The sequence below is a fragment of the Macrosteles quadrilineatus genome, unplaced genomic scaffold (genome assembly GCF_028750875.1).
Source record: "Macrosteles quadrilineatus isolate MER2022 unplaced genomic scaffold, UCM_ALF_1.0 Scaffold_4__1_contigs__length_99947679, whole genome shotgun sequence".
NCBI classification, from domain to species: domain Eukaryota; kingdom Metazoa; phylum Arthropoda; class Insecta; order Hemiptera; family Cicadellidae; genus Macrosteles; species Macrosteles quadrilineatus.
In genome coordinates, this window is record NW_026542597.1 from 29,951,182 (window position 1) to 29,976,780 (window position 25,599).

The window sequence follows — 25,599 nt, forward strand, 5'->3', positions numbered from 1 at the left end:
TCGAGCAATTGCTTAGTATTACAGGCGTTATTTTAAAACGAACTTCAACCAAGTCAGCAAATATTTGTAGCAAACTGTTTTATTAGCAAACTTATTGACTGTTTACAATTAACCTATGCTCTTCTTCTCACTTTTGATTTCTGACAACAGCTGGAGTTTCATAACAATTTTTGTTTCCCATGTTAATCTTATGGAGAAATAAGAAACTTTAAAGGGCTCCAGGGCCTCACTCTCTCATTATTTCCCTAAAAAGAAAGTTTCCTGCACAACTTCACGCTACGCTCTTTCCAATGACACCAAAAACATGACAATCGGTTCAGTAGTTTCGGAGGAGTAATTGTCACAAAAGATCTGCTTGCGTATTAAATAAGTATATATAGATAGATAGATATAGATAGACTTTAAAAAATTAGGAAGATCAATCTCCTCAAAACCAAATCACCACAAATCCTTCAACCACTCAAAAGTCACAATACAATAAATCATTAATAAAAACACAAACATCAGCTGTTATAAACTTTAGAATATTGTTATGCCTTATCAATAGTTTTTCATCAGAATATATAAAAAACAACATTTAATTTCATATAATTTTATTCATTTCAGTACATCAATACAGAAATAGCGATCTATACTATATAAAGTTGGAAATGATTAATTTACCAAATATCGAAATATAAGAAGGTTTCAACTGACTTATACGATCCCCACCCATAGATAGAACAGGCACCCTGCTAGTTAAATATCAAGATATCTCTTTTCACCCAAGACAAGGTCCATAAGTGGAAGTAATCATCTTAACAAACATAATAAACAGTTTTGTTTTTTACCAGGCAGAAGTACAAACAAATATTAAAAATTTAAGAAAACATCTTTATAAAAATAATAAAATTTTCTTAATTAAATAATCTAAATGGGAAAAAAATGTAAATAAAAGTATACTGGTATTCAAAATAAATGTTAAACTAATCATTATAATGAATCTAAACTGATTTGTCTTCACTTCTTCAGCCTTCTCTCCCCCAACCTCCATGACTCCATCGACATCCACCCTGTCATCAGGCCTGGAATATAACAGAACAAAAATTAATACAGTCTAACCTTGATATAACGAACCAACCTCGATATAACAAATTCCTTGATATAACAAATTTTTTTTAATCCCCTAGAACTCTCCATAAGACACAATGTATATTTTACCTCTACATAACGAACAAACAATGACAACGACAACGATTTTGATGAAATTTGGTACAAAAGTGTAAACCTACGTTTATTTGAACGAGTTCGCGATCCAGCATGATCGGACCATGGGAACGGGGGTTTACGGGGGGTTTTATGGGGTAAAAATAGGGTTTTCCCATTTTTGACCCAAAAAACATAAAATTTAGCAATTTCTTTCCAAGCCATATTGTAGAGCTTAAAAAAACAAATAATTTAGTATATTGAAGCGTTATTATGCGCCTAATGGTTACGGAGAAAATTCCAAAAAATTGTAAATTTAAAATTCCCATGTTATTCTTATGGAGAATAAGTAAACTGTTGTAGTTTGCTTGTTTATGAAGATATTTTTATCAAATTTGGAAAATGTTTTAATTTTTTACTAACTATTAACGTTTTACAAAAAAACAGTTTTACCCTCCCTGATGCAGCAAACCTAAGTACTTGTTAAACTAATTCTATTTAAATCGGGAATAAATGTTATATTTGTAAGTAGACATTTCAGTGTAAATCAAATCAGTCAAATGGAAATTCGCTTAATCTGCAGGTTTGCTGCGGTGGGGGTATTTTATTGTTGCTTTTAAATTGAAATATTTGTATATCAGCTTAGAATTAGGAAATTTAATGTCATCAAACAATGTTTATGTCGAGGGTAGGTTAAGTTAAGAGGAACTTGGTTGAAAATATACATATCATGACCATGAAACGCTCATAAAAAGTTATTCATTGAATAGAATGTGAAATCTACAGAAAGTGTCAAAAGTTATAATATAGATAGGTAGTAGCTACCTCTGGATTAGAAAACATCATAACTAATCTATGGGTAGTAATATGAAATTAGGATTTAAAAATTTGTTAAAAGGCAAATGGTGTAAACAATATTTCTCTCAAAATGGCAAAAATATACAATTAATTATCTCCTTGAGAAAAAGTTTCAATTTTTAAGGTGTGTACCCTACTCTTAACACAATATGTTAATTGTTCAAAAATTTTAAAATGATTCAAGTAAATGTGAACTTTATAATTTCACTAATTTTTACACCAAAATCTTTCAATACAATTAATCACATTAGCGAAATTTTTAATAATTAATTAGGGTTGGATACAACAACAGATATACAATCTCACTTATTTCATAAAATCAATAATCAATGAACCATCAAATATAAGAATAAATAAACATGTCACATTTTATTTATATTCGTTACAGACAGTTAATGAATCTAATCAAAAGAATAGTCCCTGCTCGTATTGATTCATTGTACTTGTTTACTGCCGATGAAATAACCAATATTTATACAATCAATATTCAAAAGTAGGCCTAAAAAGCAGATATTCTGATAATGTCTTTGAATATTAGCTTTGTATTCTACAAGCAGAAAGACAACAATTAATGTGCGGGAGACTACCTGACTGAGGGTAGAACGAAACTTGTTCGCAAACGGGACTCCTTCCCAGGTACCTCACCCCACAGCCAAAAATTTATTTGCAAACGGGACGACACCATTCCCACCACCCTCCAACACTCACTCGCTTGACAGGATGGCAAAGAAAACCGTTAAATAATTTTGTTTGTCAAACGCCCTGAATGACCTTTTTTATTTCTTAAGATAACAAATTGACCTGGTGGGCAACGTTTTATGTCAAATGATGAGGTCATCACTGAAAAAGAAGAGTATTTTGAAGGCTTTTCATGTTTGTAGGGTGCTATTTATTTGGACAGCATTTGAAGGAGGTTTTGCGAAACTTTAAGATAAGTGTATAGAGCTAAATAAAAGGAGATTATAACAAAATAAATCGAATTTATCACAAAAAATTGTGTTATTATATAAATATTTTTCTAAGGTCTTATTGAACCACGCTCGTACTAAATACCTTATTGATGTATGAGAATTTTTCTACTTGTTTCAACTGCTTCTGTTGACAGGGCTTTTCCATTTGTCTTAAAATTATTGCTGTTTCAGTACTAACCAAATGTAAACACAATGACATATTCAAAATAATTATAATTACTGTATGGTGTCAAAAAAACCATTCCCACCACCCTCCAACACTCACTCGCTTGACAGGATGGCAAAGAAAACCGTCAAATAATTTTGTTTGTCAAACGCCCTGAATGACCTTTTTTATTTCTTAAGATAACAAATTGACCTGGTGGGCAACGTTTTATGTCAAATGATGAGGTCATAACTGAAAAAGAAGAGTATTTTGAAGGCTTTTCATGTTTGTAGGGTGCTATTTATTTGGACAGCATTTGAAGGAGGTTTTGCGAAACTTTAAGATAAGTGTATAGAGCTAAATAAAAGGAGATTATAACAAAATAAATCGAATTTATCACAAAAAATTGTGTTATTATATAAATATTTTTCTAAGGTCTTATTGAACCACGCTCGTACTAAATACCTTATTGATGTATGAGAATTTTTCTACTTGTTTCAACTGCTTCTGTTGACAGGGCTTTTCCATTTGTCTTAAAATTATTGCTGTTTCAGTACTAACCAAATGTAAACACAATGACATATTCAAAATAATTATAATTACTGTATGGTGTCAAAAAATATAGCCTACATTTCCTAAAAAACAAAAGCAAATTTTTTGGGCACCTCCCCAGTTAAAATGCTGGTTAAATACTAGTAATTCAGGAGGGTTATGCGACATAGGCTTCGGGGCAATGGACACGGCCCTGGATTTATAAGTATTAAATTTAAGTAAATGGCAAAACTTACCATAAGTTAGTTTTCTTCAATCTTAGTCTTAAACTGGCCCCATCCTCCATCTGCTCTTCCTCTGACACCTCTCCCCTGTATCCTCCAGTGTCGGAGGATATTAATTGCAACACCCCCATTTTACTGGTAGGCTTCAACTCTGTACAGAAATATTGCAAAAAAATAGTGTTAAACAAATAATTTTAGTCTAACAAATAATACAAGTGTGTACACTCCTTTCTATATTTGCGATATTCAAATAGGTACACAGCTAATAAGAAAATGTTTGAGCAAATCTGGGTCAAGTTAGTACAAATATTAGAATTTGTAACAATAATTTGGTTTAGACAAAATAAATTGCTTCAAATATTAATTCATTGTTATTTCCCAATTTGCAAAAATGCAAGCTATAGCCTAATTAAGTAATTTCCAAACAACATGTTTCGAGATGTAATCCAAATAAATTTTAAGTAGGGGCCTGGATTTAACACATTCACTGCTAATGATATGTAATACTTTTATAAATGGCTAAAAAACATTAACATTAACATGATCATGTTAATTGAGTGACAATATATCTTTAATTAAATAAATTTCATACTATAAATTGTGGATTAAAATATATTATGTAATTATATACATCATGTATTATATATCTGCTAATATACTTATGACGCACAAGTGCGTCATTAGCAGTGAACGTGTTAAATTGTTATAAAAAACTATAAATTTGCATACAGATTATATATTATCCCCATGTTCCACCAAAAACTATAGTAACTAGTGGGCGAAGTGGCACTTTGCTACACATGAGAGAAATGTTTAAACGCACGAGCCGTAGGCGAGTGTGGATAGTATCTCGAGTGCAGCAAAGGCAGTTTGCACTTGTGTTACAAATTAATTTTTCTTACAGTTATTATAAAACATATAAATAATTAGTCTTTCAAACTCTGTTCAACACGTTTATAGGTTAGGTTAAATCCAAACATTGGTGAAATGGTAAGCTGTACCAGTTGATCGTAGTCGTAATATCTTGAATGGGTAGCCAACTTATTTTCAAGTCTACGTATGTATTATACGTGTCTAATAAAACCACGCTGTTTTGTGTTGTTTGGTTGGAATACAGGAGTGCGGCAAAAAAAGAGCGCGGTAAAAGTAAGTAAATGCAGCAATTAGCAACTTTCTGTGCTATAATAAGTGCAAGGAAGGCCACTTTGTCAGGTGACAGTTGGAAAAATAATTCACATGCGCTTCATTTTGAAAACTGTGAATGACTGACTTAAACAACCTTTTTATTATTACTGATGTTAAAATGTGTAATTTTGCGCACAGGCCGCCTAGTTATTAGTTTATAACTAATGTGATAACTGTATACACACATTTTTTTGTCCTAGGACGCTACAGGCACTAGTCCGGAATTTTAATTCACATTTCACACTTCAGCCTAGGTCTAGGGCTGTGGTGTTCACAAAAAAATAATGAGCGAAGACAGAATCATATTTATTAAATTAAGTTGTCACTTCCAATTGCTTGGTGTTGAAAACAATCAGCTGTAGGCTTCAGTTACTTCACCCACAGTTCATTCCACTTGTTAATGTAATCCACTCTACCTTGACTATTCAAACATTTTGAGCGGTGATTTATTCCGTTTCAGTAATATTCATCTGCAGTGAAAAATAGTGGTCTTTGGATTCAGTACGTAAAAATCTACGCAGAGGATACGGGTCCGGTAACCGGACGTGGATTAGGCATCCGGCAGTTACTGTCATAACCTTAACCAACCAAACTTGCTGATAATGAAAAAAATCGAATTAAGGTTAAATTCTGTCCATAAAATAAATTTATAAACACAAAAAAATCAAACAAAAGATATTGTACAGTTAAGAATAAACCCACCCAAACCAGGACAGTTGGCCTAGGACATAAAAATGTTCTTTCCATGATAACCCAACCTAACATAACTCAACCGCCGCAAAGCGCTGTATATCTGTAGCCTCCGGATAATACTTACCAAAGTACCGATTTGAACTTTGAATTACTTAGTTAACAAACAGCCTAGAATCTATCCCAAAGGGGAAAGAATATTGACTCACCTCACTTAAGTTATGGTTAGACCAAGGAACATTATCACAGCAGTATGGTAATTGCCTCCAGGGTACACAACTTTGGTCTCTCTTTCTCTCTCATCTGCAGTGATGTCGATGGCAATGTCGTCCAGAAAAGTTAGTCCTCTTAACTTATTGGTTCAAGACAATATTTAAAAAAGAGACCAATTTGGGTTCAGGTTAAATTACAGCCTTTGCTCCAGGATCATCTATAAAACTAACATTGAAGTCATCAGCAATGAATGATATAATCCTTGTCTAGTCTTACACCAAATACAAACAGCTCTAGAATATTTGACAGCACTTAAGTTTACGTCCTACACTCATTCCAATGAATGTATTACTTTAATAGGCCTACTTTCTTTCTTATTACTTGGCAACCATACAAAGTAGGTATTTTAAGCCAAGTATAAATGGAGATGAGTGTAGGATGAGTGGAGCGATCTTGTAGTCTTGTTAGTGACTAAGTCTGACATTCCTTAGACACAGCTGTTAATTAATAGCCCAAACAGCTAATGGCAACTAAGGGACATACAGTTTATAGTGGAATCCGAACCACATTAAGTTATTGCCTTGGTATAGGCATAGACTAACCAACACAAGTAGACTTCTCATCCCATTGTAAATTTTGAAGCACGTTTTTCGTGTCTAGTTCATGTACGCCACACTGGGCACTAGTGTCGACGAAACTTTGTTTCTATTATTTTAGGGTTAATTTCTTGATTTGTGCTTTACTGTTTGGTTATATAACTAGGGGACAGGTTATTGTTTATGATTAGATCGTATTATTTGGTTAAACGAGGTTGTAAATGGCTGTAATAGCGGGAAACAAATTGTAAACAAAACACGACCTCTACAGAAAACCGTACAGAACTAACAATAAAGTTGTCTTCAGCTGTTCCATAAGGATGAGAAATCTACTAAGGGAGTATGTTTTATCTATGGTATAGACCTATACGAATTGGTCTAATTATCAGGATAGTACTGGGGAGAGTCGTAGTAAGTACTCACTCGTGCGGACGTTAATCCACACCAGGGAGAGTCGAATCCACAGTGCATGCCTATAAATATCCACAATTCGTGACCTCCTAGTAGCTGGATTACAGGACGACGCCACCCGTCCCAGTCATATTGATTATTTCATTTGATAAACTTAGGCCTAGGCCTATATCAAGTTTGGTTAGTTAGGGTAAAACCTAACCTAACTAAAGGAATGAAATATTCAAATTGGATTAGTAAACCTTCATGCGATTTAAGTGCAGCCGGCTGCACTTTACTTGACGTCCTACACTCATTCAATTGTTTTTTCGATTCGATATTTTCATTCGATATATCGTTTGGTTACTTAGGTAGGTTAACCTTACCTAACTAACCAAACGATATATCGAATGAAACAATCGATTAATCGATATATCGATCGATATTTTCATTCGAATGAGTGTAGGACGTCAAGTAAAGTGCAGCCGTGCAGCCAAATATTTTTACATAACTTAAACAAATTCTTAAAGTTGACACTGGGTCAGTGGGAAAAAGAGACGGGTACAGTTTCTTAACTGGGCTATGCTAATATCGATTGAAACTATCGAATTGAAAATAGGGATTGATTAATAATCGATATTTTTAAATATATTTATTATCAAATTAAACTATCTTAACCTAACCTAACCAACCAAACTTGCTGATGGTGAAAAAATCGCATGAAGGTTTACTAATCGAATCGATAGTTTCAATTGATATTAGCATAGCCCAGTTAAGAAACTGTACCCAAAGAGGCTATCCTATAGCCTAGGGATAATGCCTATTCAAACTATTAACTATTGCTTGATGATCCAGAATTAGCCTACGAATAAGCTGTATCTTAGGTTCTTGTTGGTGACTTACCTAAGTTAGTGTCTGGTAGAACTAATGTTATTAAGTTATCATGTAGATTAAGTTTTTTATCCTATAAAAATTAACTTATTTCACATTATTCCTTAAAAACTATAGTTTGGAACACTCGAGTCATCTATTTTCTTGTAAACAAGGAAAGAAATAAACAAGATAAATATTTACAACATAAAAGTTCTTAGTCAATAAATGTAGATGTCCGTCGGACGGAATTCGGAATCAAATATTGCGACTCGTGAGTTGAGGAACTGAACGATGAATTAGAACAACTCCTTTTCAAGAGTAGCTCCGAAGAACGGGTGCTTGTCGATATACTGGGACTATTTCAGTGTCGACAAAATGAAACTATTTCATTGTCGACAATATGGGATGTCGACAATTTGTGGTGTCGATCATTTGCGACGTCGGTTATTTGGGATGTCGGTTAAGTGGGAATATTCCAGTGTCGACAAACTGGGAATAATTCAGTTTCGATCAATTTCTACGATTGTCGATATTATGGAACCCACCCGACCTGTACGTACACGTCAACCCACCACCTCGGGTTTTTTGTGGTAGCGGGTTGACGCCTCTGACCAAAACACCGAGGTGGCGGTTTGACGTGGTGGCGGATTGACAGCACCCGTCCAACTTCGACATCGTCCCACGATGAGTTTACATTTACACTTTACTAATAGCTTGTGTTGGTTAGTCTATGCTAATAGCCTGTATAATAGAAAATATATAAGAGAGAAGAAGCAGAAAGTATATCGTTCTTCTTTTTCTTCTCTTCTTTTGAGTGAGCGGGAACTTGGGTTAGTGCTAGTTAGTTTAGTTGGTTCTGGTTCGGTTGTTATTTGGTAATGTCAATGTTGTGAAATGTGTCGTAAGTTACATTACATTGAAATCGGCCATTCGCTTCTGGATTTGTAATAAAAGTGTTAGTAATATTTCAATTTCCAGTATTCGTTCCGACATACCGTACCTATTATGGCATCGAGAATGAGTGATGACACCTTTGTTGAGGAAGTACCCAAATTCGTAAAACTAATTGAATCCAGTACAGGTTGGTTGGTCCTACAGAGTCTATGATGGTAGTATTATGGTAGGCTTGTAAAATGTAAGACTGGTTAACCCTTTTAAATTGTACAAATACTGTAGCCTAATTTACAAATTGCATAGGTAGCCTACATAAGCCCAGAGCCCACTGATTAGATATTAGGATAGGTCTAGGCTAGTCGTAGTGCAATAGTATTTTATCTCCATTTCCAAACCAAACCTCTAAATTTCCTGTAATATAATTCAAGGGCTAACTTATTATTTTGTACTTGTACTTCACTTTAATATTAATAACCATATAAGTTTAAGCAACAATTCTGGGTTATGCCAACTACAGCACAGTTCTTATCCCTGAAAGTGTATGCCACTTGGTTTACTGAGTTTTCATTACTGATTTCCATTACAGCCAAAGGTAGCTTAGCCTCGACCATCAAAGAAATAATAAGCGATGTCTTCAATGTATCAGTTGAACGAGGGCTTAACGACGAGGAGTGCTCCATGTTGCTTAATTTATTCTGCAAAGGATCCATAAGTAAGTTAATGTAGGTAGCTTAATTGAAACAAATTTTCTATAGACTATGTTAAGCAGGGTGTAGCGTGAAAAACCTTTTTACTAAGCACAAATGACTCGACTAAATGATTTAACTTGTTGAAATTTTTTCGCTGATCACACACAGACAGTTAAGGCAAAAGAAGTCAAATGCCTGATTTGAATCGCAAGCCAGACAAAGCTCTGCCACATTATGAATTGCATTCCAGACTAAAAAAAAGGCAGAATTCCAACCTGAATTTGTGGATCCTGGCAGGAGAGAACCTTTCAGACCACTTGGCCATTGATCAGATGTAATGGTCTAAGACTGATCAAGTTCAAAGCTTGACTTTCAGGCTGCAGCACTTGTTTAATACAACTTTCAGCTGTTTTCTTTGAGTTATACCTTGTTATACTCACATAAAACTTGAAGTTGAGGCCTAAGTGGAAGTTTTGTTACATTAGTCTTACGTCCGATAAATCAGCTTTTGAAGCTCAAAGAGTTAAATCATAAGTTGCCCTATATTGAAGATCTTGGACACACGCACAAGAACTTTAACATGAACTACGATGTTATATTACCTTTCCACTTTCCAATACTGTAGTAAAGACCAGGAAAGGAATCATTAATAACAGAAGCATCCGTTTGTGTTTTTACTAATTTACAATGCAATGTTAAGAAATATTTCTACATAAAAACAAAGTTAAACTCGACCCAATGATTGACTTGCGATGCCTATTGAGCTGTGGTAGGCCTACTTAACCCTTAGAGTGCCAGGTGAGAAATAAAAGTAACGCTCAAAAAATGCCGATGATTTTTCCCGAAGGTCGCGCTAAAAATGCCAAGCGCGATCTGGCGATTTTTAGGTTAAAATTTCGTAAAAATCGAATTTTTGATATTTCGACCAACGAAAATTGATGTAGGCCTATCGCATCTAGTAACTTTCGACTCAATGTTAATATATGGGTTAAAAGAATCCGAGTATCCATTCGGTTGTTACGGCAACTGTTCGATCATTACGAAACGTCCGGTCAGCCGGACGTTGGCACTTTTGGCTTGTTCTAAAAACGTCCGGTCGGCCGGACGTCGGCACTTTTGGCTCGTTTTAAAAACGTCCGGTTCCCCGGACGTTGGCACTCAAAGGGTTAAATTTACAAAATATTCTTCTTCCCTGGTTTTTAATCAGCTGAGTAAAAATAATTTTTTTGCTAGCCTAATTATATAAAATGCTATGTGAAATAATCACTTTATTTCTCTCAATAATGAATTTGAAGGCCTGTGGCGAATCTCTACGTCAAAATATCAAACATACTGCTGGTTGAAAAGGCATTTCAGTAGTTTCATTGAATAGAAGGATGAACAGATGTATCACCTTATCAAACAGTTATTATTGAGGGACACATGGTGGAGGCCAAATATAACCGTTATCTTCCTAAATTTATTAGCTATTCAAGAAAAGCATTGTTTAGGTAGATTTCTAATTTTTCTTTCTCTTGTAGTTAGTGAATTCCATAACACTTTTTTGATTTCTGCTTTCAGGTATGAGTGACAAATTTAAGCTTCTACAAAATATTGTTCCTAAGAAGCAAATTCCAGACGCAGCTACTCGACAGTTCATGGTCTGGTTCATCTCACGTTTTAGACGTGACGAGAATTTCAGTTTTGCTCCAAGTGCACGAATTCTTCAATGGATCATTGGTATGTTTATTTTGAGTTTAGCTTATCTTTGTAGCAATTTACTAAAGATAACTAGGCGTTAACTGTAAATAAGATCAAATCAACAACATTTGATTTAAAAGAAAAACAATAATGCATGTAGGACAGTTTTCAAAAAATTGTTTGTCCCCACAGAACGCAAACCTAAAACAAGTTAGGCTAAGTGTTAACTCGGTTGGTTAACACAATGTTAACATTGTGACCGAGTTAACACCAGTCATTAACATAGTCTTAGAACCTAATTAACTACCAATATAATAATCTATTTACTAATAGATTTGTCAAGGCCTATTGGGTCTGATGATGATTTGGACTGTTCAATCAAAATCTATCACAATTTTCATTTCACATTTCTTCTATACAGGGTGCGGCAAAAAATCCGAACCATTTTCTGCAGCGCACTGTTCAGCGACATGTCGTCTGAGGGTGATGGGAGTAGGCTCGTTGGAAAGCCTATACAATGCCATTTTTTGTAGTCATAGAGCAGTGGTCGTATGAGCTACGTGCGGTTGTTATCGAGTCGTTTCTTAAAGTAATGATATAGTCATTGCAACTCAGCGGCAGTTCCGTGCTTTTATTCAATTAGGTTGAGATAGAGAGGTTCCGTCGGGGTCATCTGAATTGATGATTACCAAATTATACAGATTATTATTCTAATCCATAGGGATGAAAATTCTCAAGATTTGTGTAACTGAGCGGTCAGACATGTTCAAGGCAGCCGCTTGTTTTCGGGCTGGCCTACGAGGACTGTTTTCCACAGCAGCACGAACTCTATAGAATGTTTGTTTTCTGGCATCCGATTTGACTTTGGAAGGCCTGTCAACTTCTTTTTCAACGCAGAAGCCGTTGTGTTAAAGTAAGTAACCCACCGCATTATTGTGCTACGCAACGGAAATTCTCCTTGTCGCTGTTGCCTTAATTGAAAGAATGCATGAAACTGCCGCTGAGTAGCATTGAATGAATTCACTATTTTATAAAAACGACTCCATAACAACCGCACTAGCTCAGGCGACCACTGCTCTATGACTACAAAAATGGCATTGTGTAGGCTTTCCAACGAGCCTACTCCCACCACTCTCGGACAACCTGTCGCTGAACAGTGCGCTGCAGAAAATAGATCGATTTATTGCCCCACCCTGTATATATTTACTGTCTTGTTTCAAACAGTATAAATGTAAATATATATGTTTCAAGTGTTTAAGATGTATCTTTTTTTACTCCCCTAATATTAATAACACATATTATGCTGATTAATACGTTGCCTACCGGCCGTCCAACTCGGTTGTATGAGGGGCATTGTGAGACGTGGTAGTGAAGGGGTTAACACGTTGCCTACCGGCCGTCCAACTCGGTTGTATGAGGGGCATTGTGAGACATGGTAGTGAAGGGGTTAACACGTTTCCTACCGGCCGTCCATTTCAGTTGTATGAGGGGCATTGTGAGACATGGTAGTGAAGGGGTTAACACGTTTCCTACCGGCCGTCCATTTCAGTTGTATGAGGGGCATTGTGAGACGTGGTAGTGAAGGGGTTAACACGTTGCCTACCGGCCGTCCAACTCGGTTGTATGAGGGGCATTGTGAGACATGGTAGTGAAGGGGTTAACACGTTGCCTACCGGCCGTCCATTTCAGTTGTATGAGGGGCTTTGTGAGACGTGGTAGTGAAGGGATTAACACGTTGCCTACCGGCCGTCCAACTCGGTTGTATGAGGGGCATTGTGAGACGTGGTAGTGAAGGGGTTAACACGTTGCCTACCGGCCGTCCAACTCGGTTGTATGAGGGGCATTGTGAGACATGGTAGTGAAGGGGTTAACACGTTTCCTACCGGCCGTCCATTTCAGTTGTATGAGGGGCATTGTGAGACGTGGTAGTGAAGGGATTAACACGTTGCCTACCGGCCGTCCAACTCGGTTGTATGAGGGGCATTGTGAGACATGGTAGTGAAGGGATTAACACGTTGCCTACCGGCCGTCCAACTCGGTTGTATGAGGGGCATTGTGAGACATGGTAGTGAAGGGGTTAACACGTTTCCTACCGGCCGTCCATTTCAGTTGTATGAGGGGCATTGTGAGACGTGGTAGTGAAGGGATTAACACGTTGCCTACCGGCCGTCCAACTCGGTTGTATGAGGGGCATTGTGAGACGTGGTAGTGAAGGGGTTAACACTTACCGGCCGTCCAACTCGGTTGTATGAGGGGCATTGTGAGACGTGGTAATGAAGGGGTTAACACGTTGCCTACCGGCCGTCCAACTCGGTTGTATGAGGGGAATTGTGAGACGTGGTAATGAAGGGGTTAACACGTTGCCTACCGGCCGTCCAACTCGGTTGTATGAGGGGCATTGTGAGACGTGGTAGTGAAGGGGTTAACACTTACCGGCCGTCCAACTCGGTTGTATGAGGGGCATTGTGAGACGTGGTAATGAAGGGGTTAATACGTTGCCTACCGGCCGTCCAACTCGGTTGTATGAGGGGCATTGTGAGACGTGGTAATGAAGGGGTTAACACGTTGCCTACCGGCCGTCCAACTCGGTTGTATGAGGGGAATTGTGAGACGTGGTAGTGAAGGGGTTAACACGTTGCCTACCGGCCGTCACACTCAGTTGTATGAGGGGCATTGTGAGTTGTGGTAGTGAAGGGGTTAACATGTTGCCTACCGGCCGTCCAACTCGGCTGTATGAGAGGTATTATGAGACGTGGTAGTGAAGGGGTTGAGAAGTTAATATAAAATAATAATAATACATAGTTGTCCCTGGGAGTTGAAACCATTCCTCTCTCCTACAAACAGGCACAACCCAATGCAATTGTTGACTCACTACAAGACCAAAAACTCAAAAAGGTGGCTAGTAGCCCCAAATGGGACGTTAAACTCTGTCCCTGCGTCCCAGTAGCGAGCCGACTCTCTCCCACTCACTCGTTCTCTCTCATTCTCTCTCACTCTTTGAGCTGTACTACGTGCCACCGTGACTGTGCAAAGGCCACTTTTAGCGGGCCATGTTATCATATGGGGCTTATTAAGCGATGCAAATGGCGACAGTTGGCGCACGTGTACCCTCGCTAGTATTCACGAGCCCACGCGACTGTCTCGCCACCAGTGTGCGATGTTCTCATATGCTTCTTATTACGCGCAGCCACGGTCGTGGGCCACAGCACACACCCACTCCCAACCTCATCAAAGTCACGATTTTTGTGATAAAATGTTATTGTATTATATCGTTATAATTATGTTTGTATTATTGTAAAAACTATTATATTTAATTAAAGGTAGGCCTAAGTGCTAGCCTCTTCTTAGCTGAAATTAAAAAAATCAACATTCTTGCGGGGTACAGATAAATTCACAATGTCTTATTTTTTAAAGTAGTTCATCAAAAGAACATTGGAACATCCTGAAACCTAAAGTAAACACTAATTTTTATCCTGTCTGAGATCGTTACGTGTGAAAAATACTACTTTTAAAGATCTTTCTTTTAGCAACGGATGGACACCAATATATTTGTTTTGCCTGCGTTTATGGTGCTTAAGTAAAAGCGGAAGATATAGTCCATCTTCTTCACTTGACGGTCAGATGTGCTACCTCGCCACACTTGTTGCTACCCCTTGTCACACAGATACACTACCTATATTTGGACACAAGATAGTGATGAATACCGCCGATTTCCACTAACTATTTGTCCGCAAAATTGTTTAATATTTGTAAACTGCAAGGCTAGGGACAATTAAAACAATTAGGTAATTTTGAGAACATTATTATTGTAATGTGTTTAGGAGAAGTTTAAAACTACATTTTGTGTTATAATGTATTTTATTTTTCAGGACTTCTAGAACACAACCTAGTGAATTCAAAAGAGATTTACATTTTTTACTTGGATTTCTTTGATATGCTCCGGCCACCTTTGGTAAGAGTTTACTTCAGTGTAAATTAGATGATAGGCTAAAAATAACTCACCTTACATCAAATTTAAGTGTGATACCCATCTAGAGATAATTTTTGGTCAAGTTGCAATCTAGGCTACATCACACCACCATGTAACGGTACAATATCGTAGGATTTTCAATAAACGGCATTGGCTACAAAACATTGCCTGATCTCTCCACCTACGTCATAAAACGGTCCATGTCCGACTGACTTTTCATTACAGCAAACTCCAGCAGTCTCCAACCCAAACAACCAGTGTTTGGTCGTGTCATAATGTAAACTTTGTCGTTATACCATCCACCCGAGTCTGAATAATGTTTTAAGTGTGTGTAAACCACAACACTAGACAAATAGAATAGAATAGAAATCTTTATTTGCCATTGACATTATACATGTATTAGCAACCGTCAAGAATATAACTAGTCAAAGGTAATTCTATTATTCTAAAGGTCAATTGACTTTAACATTCCATTCCATTTCCATTTTGTGCTGCATTATATCACAAGAACAGGCCAGTATGGAATTGAACCCTCAATCTCCTGGTTATCTCCTGGTCAGGGTATTTATTTTAGTTTTGACACCATGTAGACGAGAGACAATGTACTGTGTGTACTGAAATAACACTTTTAGGGAAAGCAGTACAAACCCATATGTGTTGTGGATGTGCCAGGAATCGAACCTCTCCCTCCCCCACCGAGGTCCGGAACGCTAACCGCTAAGCTAGCAACAAACATCCTACGACCACCCAGCTTGCCACACTAACACCTTGATAAATAAGTAAATATACAAATACACAGTTGAAAAAGTATCTAAAATATATTTTATATGTCGGTCTAAGTATCATTTAACAAATTACAGTATATGTTATATATTCTTGATAATTTATATATGAATGTGTGTTTGTAAGTTGTACTTAAGGTATTTCCATTGATTCCAGATTCCATACGTTTCAAAACTGTTGTGCATCCTTACCAAACCAGATGATGTGACTAGTCAGACAGTATTGACGTTGTGGGATCATATCGGTGATGAAAGTAACAAATACCTTCTTGCTGTTGTCAAGTAAGTATTGCTATAACAAGATTATAGGTAAGGTGAATATTATTTGGGAGGAGGGGCTTACAACAACTGGGAGTTATGATTTTGAGGGGGGTTGAATTGGGTGCTAAAACACAGTTAATTTTGTGTCTAATAAATTAAAACACTTCAATTGAGTTCCTACAAATGTCTATCTAGTATTAGGCTATAGATACGGTTTATAAATTGAAATAATTAGTCTAATGTTAGGCCACAGGGTGTCTAGTGTTGGGAAAAGTCGGGGATTAGTATTAAATCTCAAAATGGTCTTAAAAAGACTGGATTTAGTTTTTATTTCAATGTCAAATCCAGAAATTTTTGTGATTTTGCCACGATTGCACAAGACGTTTCCATGATCGTGGGAGACGTCGATGATGTCTACACGGCAGTGGGAAATGTTCATGATTTTGCCTCAATCGCAGATGACGTCGATGATGTTTCCGTGACCGCTGCCGTTAATGATGATGTCTACACGGCCGCAAAAGATTTTCATGATCCAAAAAACCCAAATTGGCTAGTAAGAATTGTTCATTGCTGTATTGTTTTCTTTACTTGAAAAACCCTATAGCCTATAGTATAAATAATACCTAATACTTAATGACGTTGGTGTAGTATAACCAAATTATTTACAAAATTTGGTTAAACTATAAAAATAGGTATAATTATCAAGAATTGAGAATCGATACATTTTGGTATCGACACACCACTTATTGTTAAAAAAACTAGTCTTGAAAAATCTGGAAGTAGCCTTGAAAAGTCAGGAATTAGTCTTCAATTTTAAAGTGGAAATGAACTAGAGGCTGTAAGACAAAAACTATAAGTTCTAGACAACTACTAACATCTTTGACATCAACGTCTTTGACATCAACAAACTGTCCTAGACAACAACTGACAGCAGTGGCGTAGCCAAGGGGGGGGGGTTTTGGGGGTCATAACCCCCCCCCCCTTGCCAAAAGGATTTTGCCCATAAAAAAAACCCATAAAAACTCCTAATACTGTATAAATAGACATTATTGTGATGATTAATTTGCTTTTCACAATTAAAATACAATTGCAGTAGTATTGCGCAATCATAATAGGTTGTCATTAACTCTTGATTCAGTAATAAAAACTGTTAAGTTTAAAATCATAGCTAACTCAAAGTTACTCAAACAAACAAATTTCCAAACACTGTACTGTACATTTAGTCCCCTGTCAAATGTACATATACAGGCTCCCGTGTGCTCCTTCATGAGGCAGGTGTGGGAGTAGTCTTAATCTCTTCGTTTGACCTTGGAGAAATACAATTTCGATGGTGGCACTCTTGAAAATTGTGCGTTTGAACGCCGAATGGTAAAAAACAAAATGGCCGCCATCGCAAACTTGTTTTCTTACTTATATCAGTAACCGTTAGGGTTACAAAAGAATTGTTGATACCAAAATGCAAATGATGTGCAAAAATAAGTCAAAAATGTTGTATAAATTTGTTTCGATTTCGGCTTAGTTTAGCCGTAATCCGCCATTTTGAATTTTTTTTAAATAACTCATAACTCAAAAGCCCTTGAAGATATTTTTATGAAACTTGGTATAAACTTTAAGTCTACAACTATAAACATTCTCCGAAAAGATCTTTGATCGGGCTCATCGAATTTCAAAATGGCGGCCATTAAAAGTTTTTAAAGTCAAATTCCATGAAAACCAGCGATTAAAACAAAACTTTGAAACACAATATGTAAAGTCCTTTTTATTACAAATCGAACGACACTTTATTTGCGAAAATCGGATAATAAATAAAAAAGTTATGTAACTTTTATATAATGTTTTTGTCACTAGTTTCTATGGAATTTAACTTTGTGGTGTTAAAATGACTGCCATTTTGATAATTAGCATTAATAACAAAAGTTACATAACTTTTTTATTTATTATCCGATTTTCGCAAATAAAGTGTCGTTCGATTTGGAATAAAAAGGACTTTAAATAATGTGTTGCAAAACTTTATTTTAATAGCTGGTTTTCACGGAATTTGACTTAAAACATTTTAAATGGCGGCCATTTTGTTTTTTACCCACAGCGTTCAAACGCACAATTTTCAAGAGTGCCACCATCGAAATTGTATTTCTCAAAGGTCAAACGAAGAGATTAAGACTACTCCCACACCTGCCTCACCAAGGAGCACACGGGTGTACATTTGACAGTGGACTAATTATTGAATCGCGTAAAGAACAGAAAAATAGATAGTCTAGTAAGTTACTCATAGGCTTACTGCTAGTCATAGGCTACTGCTACGTGCTGTTTTAGGACACAATAAGTGTTTTCTGTCGATCTGTGACATAGCGCACAGCAGACAGACCGATGTGTAAGGAGCAGACGACTGTCAGTGCAAGCGCATAGCTTAATTTGACCATGAAGCTATCAGCCGATTCTTTGTTTTGTTATGCTTCCATTTTATTTTTGTCAAATAAACTGTGATGTTTCAAAAACAATAATGTGAGAACCTACTGCATATAAATAATAATGGTAACAAACTAGTTAAATTAAATATACAATGCATTTCAACACGTTTGACTGAAAAAACACAATTAATAAAATGTTCTTGGTATTGGATAATGAGGTTATGTAGGCCTAGCATAATTTTAGAAGCATTTATATTGACCACTCTGGTTAATCGAGGTTCTTAATAGACAATAGATGATGTAGCTACTGAAAAAAAAACGACCTCACTGCTATTTAGCTTATCATGTTTAGTTCTCAAGTGGAACTGTGCAAATGAGGAATATTAAAAAATCGGTACTTACGTATTAAACGGAGGCCACATTTTGTCAGCGCGCTGCGGCGGTTATGTTAGGTTGGGTTATCGTAAATATTATGTGTGTTGGACTTTCCTCGCTTCGTTATGAATTGATACCAGACGAGTTATACTTTCTATTATGATAACCCAACCTAACATAACCACCGCAGCGCGCTGACAAAATGTGGCCTCCGTTTAATACGTAAGTACCAAAAAATCAAAAGTACTTTAGGGTATACATAGTTTGATATGATACATACATGACATCTAATATCATGTGATGTATTAGATCACATCTTACACTTGTTTTTTTATGGCCATTAGTTATTTTTTAAATGGTTCTAAACAAACCTTATTATTTCTTTTCTACGGTTATGGCTGTGGGCCTCAAACCCCCCCCCCCCCCCCCTCCTCCAGATCAGTTATGTGAAACCCCCCCCCCCCCCTTGACATAATCCTGGCTACGCTACTGACTGTATGTTTTCAGTATGGTCATATGTTGTTGACAGAGTTTTCAAAGGCTACAAGCCACACTTGATGGTGGAAGATGTAAAGGATGTGGATGTTGTGAAAGTGCTCAAGTCTGTACCTCAATCCATGGACTCTATCATGCGAGTAAGGGAGATCAACTCCCGGGGACCCTGCATGCCAAAGAGCACTCTCGGGCTCCGTGAAGTACCTACTAGCAACCATTCGGTGAGTGGTGCAAAAATATTTTAAGCAGGGTTTCTTTAAGGACTCTTTCTCTTTAAAATACTAAAAATCACGTTTTTACAATGTTTTGGTATCTGAAATCTGATTCCACCTTTAGATGAGTACTTGTAATATAAAATTGAATGAATGAATTATCTCTTTATTCCAACAAAGTATTTACAGAATATGTACACAAATATTTAAAGGAAGAAAAAAACATAAGTGAATTTAAAAGAATAAAATAAAACTAACCTTTGCATTACATCTATGTTTAAGAAAGCGTACATGTTAATAAGAAATAAGCCGACATGGGCAGCGAGCCTGTGCGTTGACTGTAGTTGCGTCCAAACATAACATTATTTATGAAATGCAATAAATAAATAAATGACAGAAGATATGATGAGGTGAAAATATTATGTAAATGGAGTTACAAGAACAAATTGGGAGATGAAAACTATGTGAAAAATATTAGGTGGCATAACTAAGTTTAAATAAAAATTAGTAGGCTACACTAATATACAAATCTATCTGAAAAATACCTATAAGCCGCATATAGAAAACCTTTGTTAGTGAAGTAGTAAGTAGTAAAACATAAATAAACAATATCATCGATTTCTTATTCAAACCATGACCTGAGATCTACAAAACCTAAAAATATGTTATTTTTCATGCTATTGTGATGTGTAACAAACGTGATGATCCACTGAGATTTTGTGCCGTTTAAGGTTCAATCTATTGCAGCAGCAATAATGTAGGTATTAATTTTCTCTTTTTTAATACCATACTTTGACTCTAGTTTAACTTGCATACATGTTTTAACTACAGCAAAATGGTCAATAATAATGTTTTTGACTATTGATAGAACTATGGATAGGTCAGTGTCCAAAGTCAATGCTAATATGCATATGCTACTATTTGATACTTACTACTCAAAATGCCTTTTCCTTTCTTAATTTATTTGCTTTCAGTTTTATCCATCCCAAATTTCAAAACCCAGCAAACCTCTTCTTAATGTGTTTAGTGGACACTATTATGTAATTAATTCTGATTCAGTTACTAATAAAATCGTGTTTTTTCAGTATTTCAATGACGAAAATAAAATCAGCTCGTTGATTCCTCTGCCAACATACAACTTTGAAGGAATCGACAAGTTTAAAGCATGCTATCCGGATAGGTAAGTTGACAATTATTGGAACATTGACAATTTTGCCTCTGAACTGTTTAAATGTACATTGTTTCAATATCATATGTTTTACTTTTTATATTAAGCTGTGTTCATGTTTATGTTTGTGTAATCAAAATAAAAGTGTGAATTCCTTTCTTTAATATAATTTGTTTCTCATTAATTTAAAAGTTTATTCTTATAAGTAATCAAGAGAAAGAATGCCTTGGACAAGTACGTATCAATAGGTTATGGGCTATTCTACAAACAAGGTTTTTTTTTTTAATTACTTTTAAAGAAGCTATATAATTATTTTCTTCATTGTTTTGCAATTGTAACTGTTGACTTTTTTCTTGGAACAAGTATAAAATTGGTTAGACATTATGGCAAATTCAAATGAAAAAATATATATAGAGAAACTTTTGGGTGCAAGTAACTGGACTAAATGGAAGATGCTTATCCAGTTGTTGTTAAGACAACAAGGCTTGTTAAATTTCATAATGGGATCTGAAGTAAGACCTATTACTAACATCTCTGGATCTGAGCAAAATGCTATTGCAGATTGGGACAGAAAAGATGCTTCTGCTATGTTATACCTTATGTCATCTCTAGGCGATGAACCATCTACACTGGTTTTGACTTGCTCGACTTCTAAAGAAGTTTGGGATTGTTTAATATCTGTGTATGAACAGTCTAGTGAACAACGGCTAGATCGTTTGCTAGAAGAGTTTTTTACGTGGGATCGGGATCCTAATGAGGACATAGCTACCCATGTTGCAAAGCTTCAAAAACATTTTGCCGAATTAAATGATGCACTTGAGAAACAAAAGGAATCAAAGCTTAGTGATAGAGTTTTAATTGCAAGAATTTTATCTACTTTGGGGCCAAGCTTTCGTGAATTCAGAAATGTATGGGAAGATATGCCATCTAAGGATAGAACAATTAAAACACTAGTTGAAAAGCTTTGCACCATAGAGCAGCGTGATAACGTGGAGTTACTTAAAACTGCTTTATATGTTTCAAAACCCATGGGTACAAGGGTTAAAACAGAAAAACAAGGGCAGAGTAATCAGAATCAAAAGCAGGTAACTAAGATATTTTGTTTTAAGTGTAAACAAAAAGGGCATAAGGTTCCTGATTGTCCACTTAAAAAGAAGTCTACATCTGATAAGAAGGATGTGTCTGCAAAACATAGTTTTATGAGCGGGAATGAGTTAACTTTTGCAAATCGGGACGTTTGGATTGCGGATTGTGGTGCTACTCATCATGTAACGTGGTGTAAAGAATATTTTACAGAGTATTCACAATTTTCAGAACCACAACTTATGTCTGGCTTCAGTGATAATGCTTCTGATAAAAAGTGTTATGCCGAGGGATCTGGGATCATTGTTGTTGAAACTAAAGTTGGTAAGGAGCTAATTCAAACGACTGTAGAAAACGTTTTGTATGTACCTAATTCTAGAGCTCATCTGTTGTCAGTCAGCAAGGCAGCGAAGAAGAACCATGTGTTTTCTGCTGACAATCTTGGATGTAAATTTACCCTAAATGGTATTGTTACATTGACTGGACGTTTGCATGGGGATTTATATTTTCTTAACATGCGTGCTATTTGTCCTATACAACCCACTGTACAACTTGCATGTAAGAAAGATTCTTTACAGCTATGGCACGAACGGCTAGGTCATCAGAATCAACGCCATGTTAAACAAGTTTTGAAGATGAATGGAATTAATGTGACTGGAGACATGGGTCTGTGTAATGGATGTGTTCTTGATAAATCTCATCGTGGTCCATTTCATTCTCGTCCAACTTGTCCTGAGGTGGTTGGTGAACTGATCAGTACAGATGTCTGCGGACCTATGGAGGTCACTTCTCTTGGAGGTAACCGCTATTTTGTATTGTTTAAAGACTACTACAGTAAGTATCGCCAAGTATTTTTCATAAAGAATAAAAGTGAAGTAGCTGATTGTATGCGCATCTTTCTTGCAGAAGCAAAACAAGGTGGAAAGATCATAAAAGAAATGTTGTTTGATAACGGGTCTGAATTCCTATCAAAGGAAACTACGAGAATCATTCAGGAGTATGGTATTAAGATACGTACAACTTCTCCCTACTGTCCTGAACAGAATGGTTCTGTTGAGAGGGATAATCGAACGATTGTGGAGTCTGCTCGTTCTATGCTTCAGAGGAAAGGCTTGCCGAAGTTTCTTTGGGGTGAGGCTTGTAATACTGCAGTTTACCTCCTTAATCTTACAGGACCAAGTCCTGTAGATGGCAAATCACCACTGCAATTGTGGTCGGGTAAGAGTGTTCCAGGTCTGCAACACCTCAGAGTATTTGGAACTAACTGCTTTGTACATCAGCCGAAGCAAAAGCGGAAAAAGTGGGATGCTAAAAGCATTGACGGAATCTTTGTTGGGTATCATGGTTTGAGAGATGGATACAGAGTGTATGTACCAAGCAAACGGCAAACTGTTATTAGCCATGATGTTATATTTCAATCTGAGATATCCCAAGGAAGTACTGCTCCTGATAATGAGCCATTTTCGAGCGATGTAGTTCATTTTGACATCACTTCAAAAACAACAGAAGTGGAAACTGACAAAGCGGCACCTCCTATTGTTTTGGAGGGAGGTGAGCAGTGTGATGTATTGTCTCAAAATGAAACCACGGAAGTGGAAACTGATGAAGTGGCAACTCCTACTGTTTTGGAGGGAGGTGAGCAAGACGAGTGTGTTGTATTGTCTAAAAATGAAACCACAAAAGACGTGTTGCGACAAGGAAAACGAGTGAAAAATGTACCAAGTTGGATGAGCAGTGGAAATTTTGATCTGATGCTGGTTCAATCAGAAACACAGATGTTTCCAAGGTCTTACAAGGAAGCAATGGTGTTAGATGATGCATCTGACTGGAAGGCTGCTATGGGCGATGAAATAAAATCCATTCATGAAAATAAAACTTGGATTTTGGTGGATAAACCAGAAGGAGCTCGTGTCCTGGGAAGTTAAGTATTACTTCGTCAGAGAAAGATTCTTGGAAGGACTTGTTGATATCTACAACATATCAACTTGCCAACATCCTTACTAAACCTCTCAATCGAGTAACGTTTACACAGCTTAAAGTAAACATTGGACTTTGTGACATTTAGTTTCAAAATTGTGAAGGGAGTATTGGAACATTGACAATTTTGCCTCTGAACTGTTTAAATGTACATTGTTTCAATATCATATGTTTTACTTTTTATATTAAGCTGTGTTCATGTTTATGTTTGTGTAATCAAAATAAAAGTGTGAATTCCTTTCTTTGATATAATTTGTTTCTCATTAATTTAAAAGTTTATTCTTATAAGTAATCAAGAGAAAGAATGCCTTGGACAAGTACGTATCAATAACAATCACGTGTATACACCTTAAGATATTGTGACACGAATACTAGGGTAACATTTAGTTAAAGTAAATTCAAAACCCCTACTTGTTCTAAAGCACCACACTCCTCTAACCATAACTATTTGGCATCATATGTTTGCAGTGTCGAGCAAGCTGGCAGAAGGTTCAGCAAAGTACCCATCCCACAGAACGTCATGGCTCTTCTGCACAATGATGTCGGCTTCTTTACTTTAATGTATCAAGGAATCGAACTACAGTTTCGGTTACAAAACATCCTTCTACAGACACTACAGAATGGTAAGATAAGATAATGAAAAAGATTCAAGATGTATTAACTATAAACAGTTTATGCAATTGCATTGCAATGCTCTACATGCAATGAATAATCAATGCAATGAATAATTGCAATGAATGCAATGAATAATGAATGCAATGAATAATTGCAATGAATGCAATGAATAATGAATGCAATGAATAATGAATGCAATGTAATGATTTATGTGGATAGCTTTTGAAAAGCATAAAATAAATTAAAAGTAATTCAATACATGACATTGAGGTCTCCTCCCCAACAGCACAATGGGCTTGCTGGGAACTTGTTCCAAGTCCATTGGCCCAAGTCCCCAAGCCTGGTTTAGACTCAGGGACCAAAGTCTGTAGGCTTGGTTTTGACTTGTTTTAGAGACCGAAGTTGGCAGTTGTTCAACTTGTTATGGGTTTGGCTCCCCAAGTCCAACCCAAGTCCCAACCCCAAACCTACAGTGAACTCATGGGCACAAACCCACTCTAAGCTTGGAATGATGGATACAAAACGGGTCTGGTGGATTAAGCAGGCTCATTATGGACTTGTTCGGGACTTGGGGACCCAAGCCCAATTTTAGTAGGCTCATATTGGACTTGGCTTAGACTCATATTGGAATTGGTTTTAGCACATTTTAGACTTGGGCAAACAAGCTCACACTGATAAATTAAACAGGCTCATTATGGACTTGGAGACCCAAGCCCACTTTTAGTAGGCTCATATTGGACTTGGCCTAGACTCATATTGGAATTGGTTTTAGCACATTTTAGACTTGGGCAAACAAGCTCACACCTATAGACTCACTCAGAACTTGGTACGAAGTTTTATATACTTCAATTACTGTCATGATCAGAGATAATAATAATAATTATTATAATAGGCTATAGTAATCTATCTATCTATACTATTATAAAGAAGAGGTGGTGTCTGTGTGTGTGTGTGTGTTTGTATGAGGTAATCTCAAAAACTACTGAACCGACTGGGCTCAAATTGCACACAAATGAAGCTACAGCTCCGAGGATACATATAGAACTATTCCCGCTTCAATATTGTCCTAGGGCTCTGCCCCGTGGGCTTTCAAAAAATTGAGGTGAGA

General features: G+C 36.5%; 1 protein-coding gene and 1 long non-coding RNA gene across 2 annotated transcripts in view; one reads left to right on the forward strand and one right to left on the reverse strand.

The window, feature by feature from the left end:
* Positions 1 to 582: 582 nt before the first annotated feature.
* Positions 583 to 8,110, reverse strand: LOC128993467 (uncharacterized). Its single transcript, XR_008490760.1, has 4 exons — positions 7,913 to 8,110; positions 6,020 to 6,248; positions 3,948 to 4,086; positions 583 to 1,064 (listed from the first exon to the last, which is right to left on the reverse strand). It is a non-coding gene; the product is annotated as an uncharacterized LOC128993467 (long non-coding RNA).
* Positions 8,111 to 8,762: 652 nt separating this feature from the next.
* The window catches only part of LOC128991965 (centromere protein I-like), a 30,515-nt gene continuing 13,678 nt past the window's right edge, over positions 8,763 to 25,599 (forward strand). The window contains exons 1-8 of the mRNA XM_054415278.1: positions 8,763 to 8,963; positions 9,363 to 9,488; positions 11,026 to 11,184; positions 15,015 to 15,097; positions 16,055 to 16,179; positions 19,471 to 19,657; positions 20,734 to 20,828; positions 24,345 to 24,499. Coding sequence (XP_054271253.1) covers positions 8,888 to 8,963; positions 9,363 to 9,488; positions 11,026 to 11,184; positions 15,015 to 15,097; positions 16,055 to 16,179; positions 19,471 to 19,657; positions 20,734 to 20,828; positions 24,345 to 24,499 — 1,006 coding nt within the window. The 5' untranslated portion in view covers positions 8,763 to 8,887. The remainder of the gene's footprint in view (positions 8,964 to 9,362; positions 9,489 to 11,025; positions 11,185 to 15,014; positions 15,098 to 16,054; positions 16,180 to 19,470; positions 19,658 to 20,733; positions 20,829 to 24,344; positions 24,500 to 25,599) is intronic.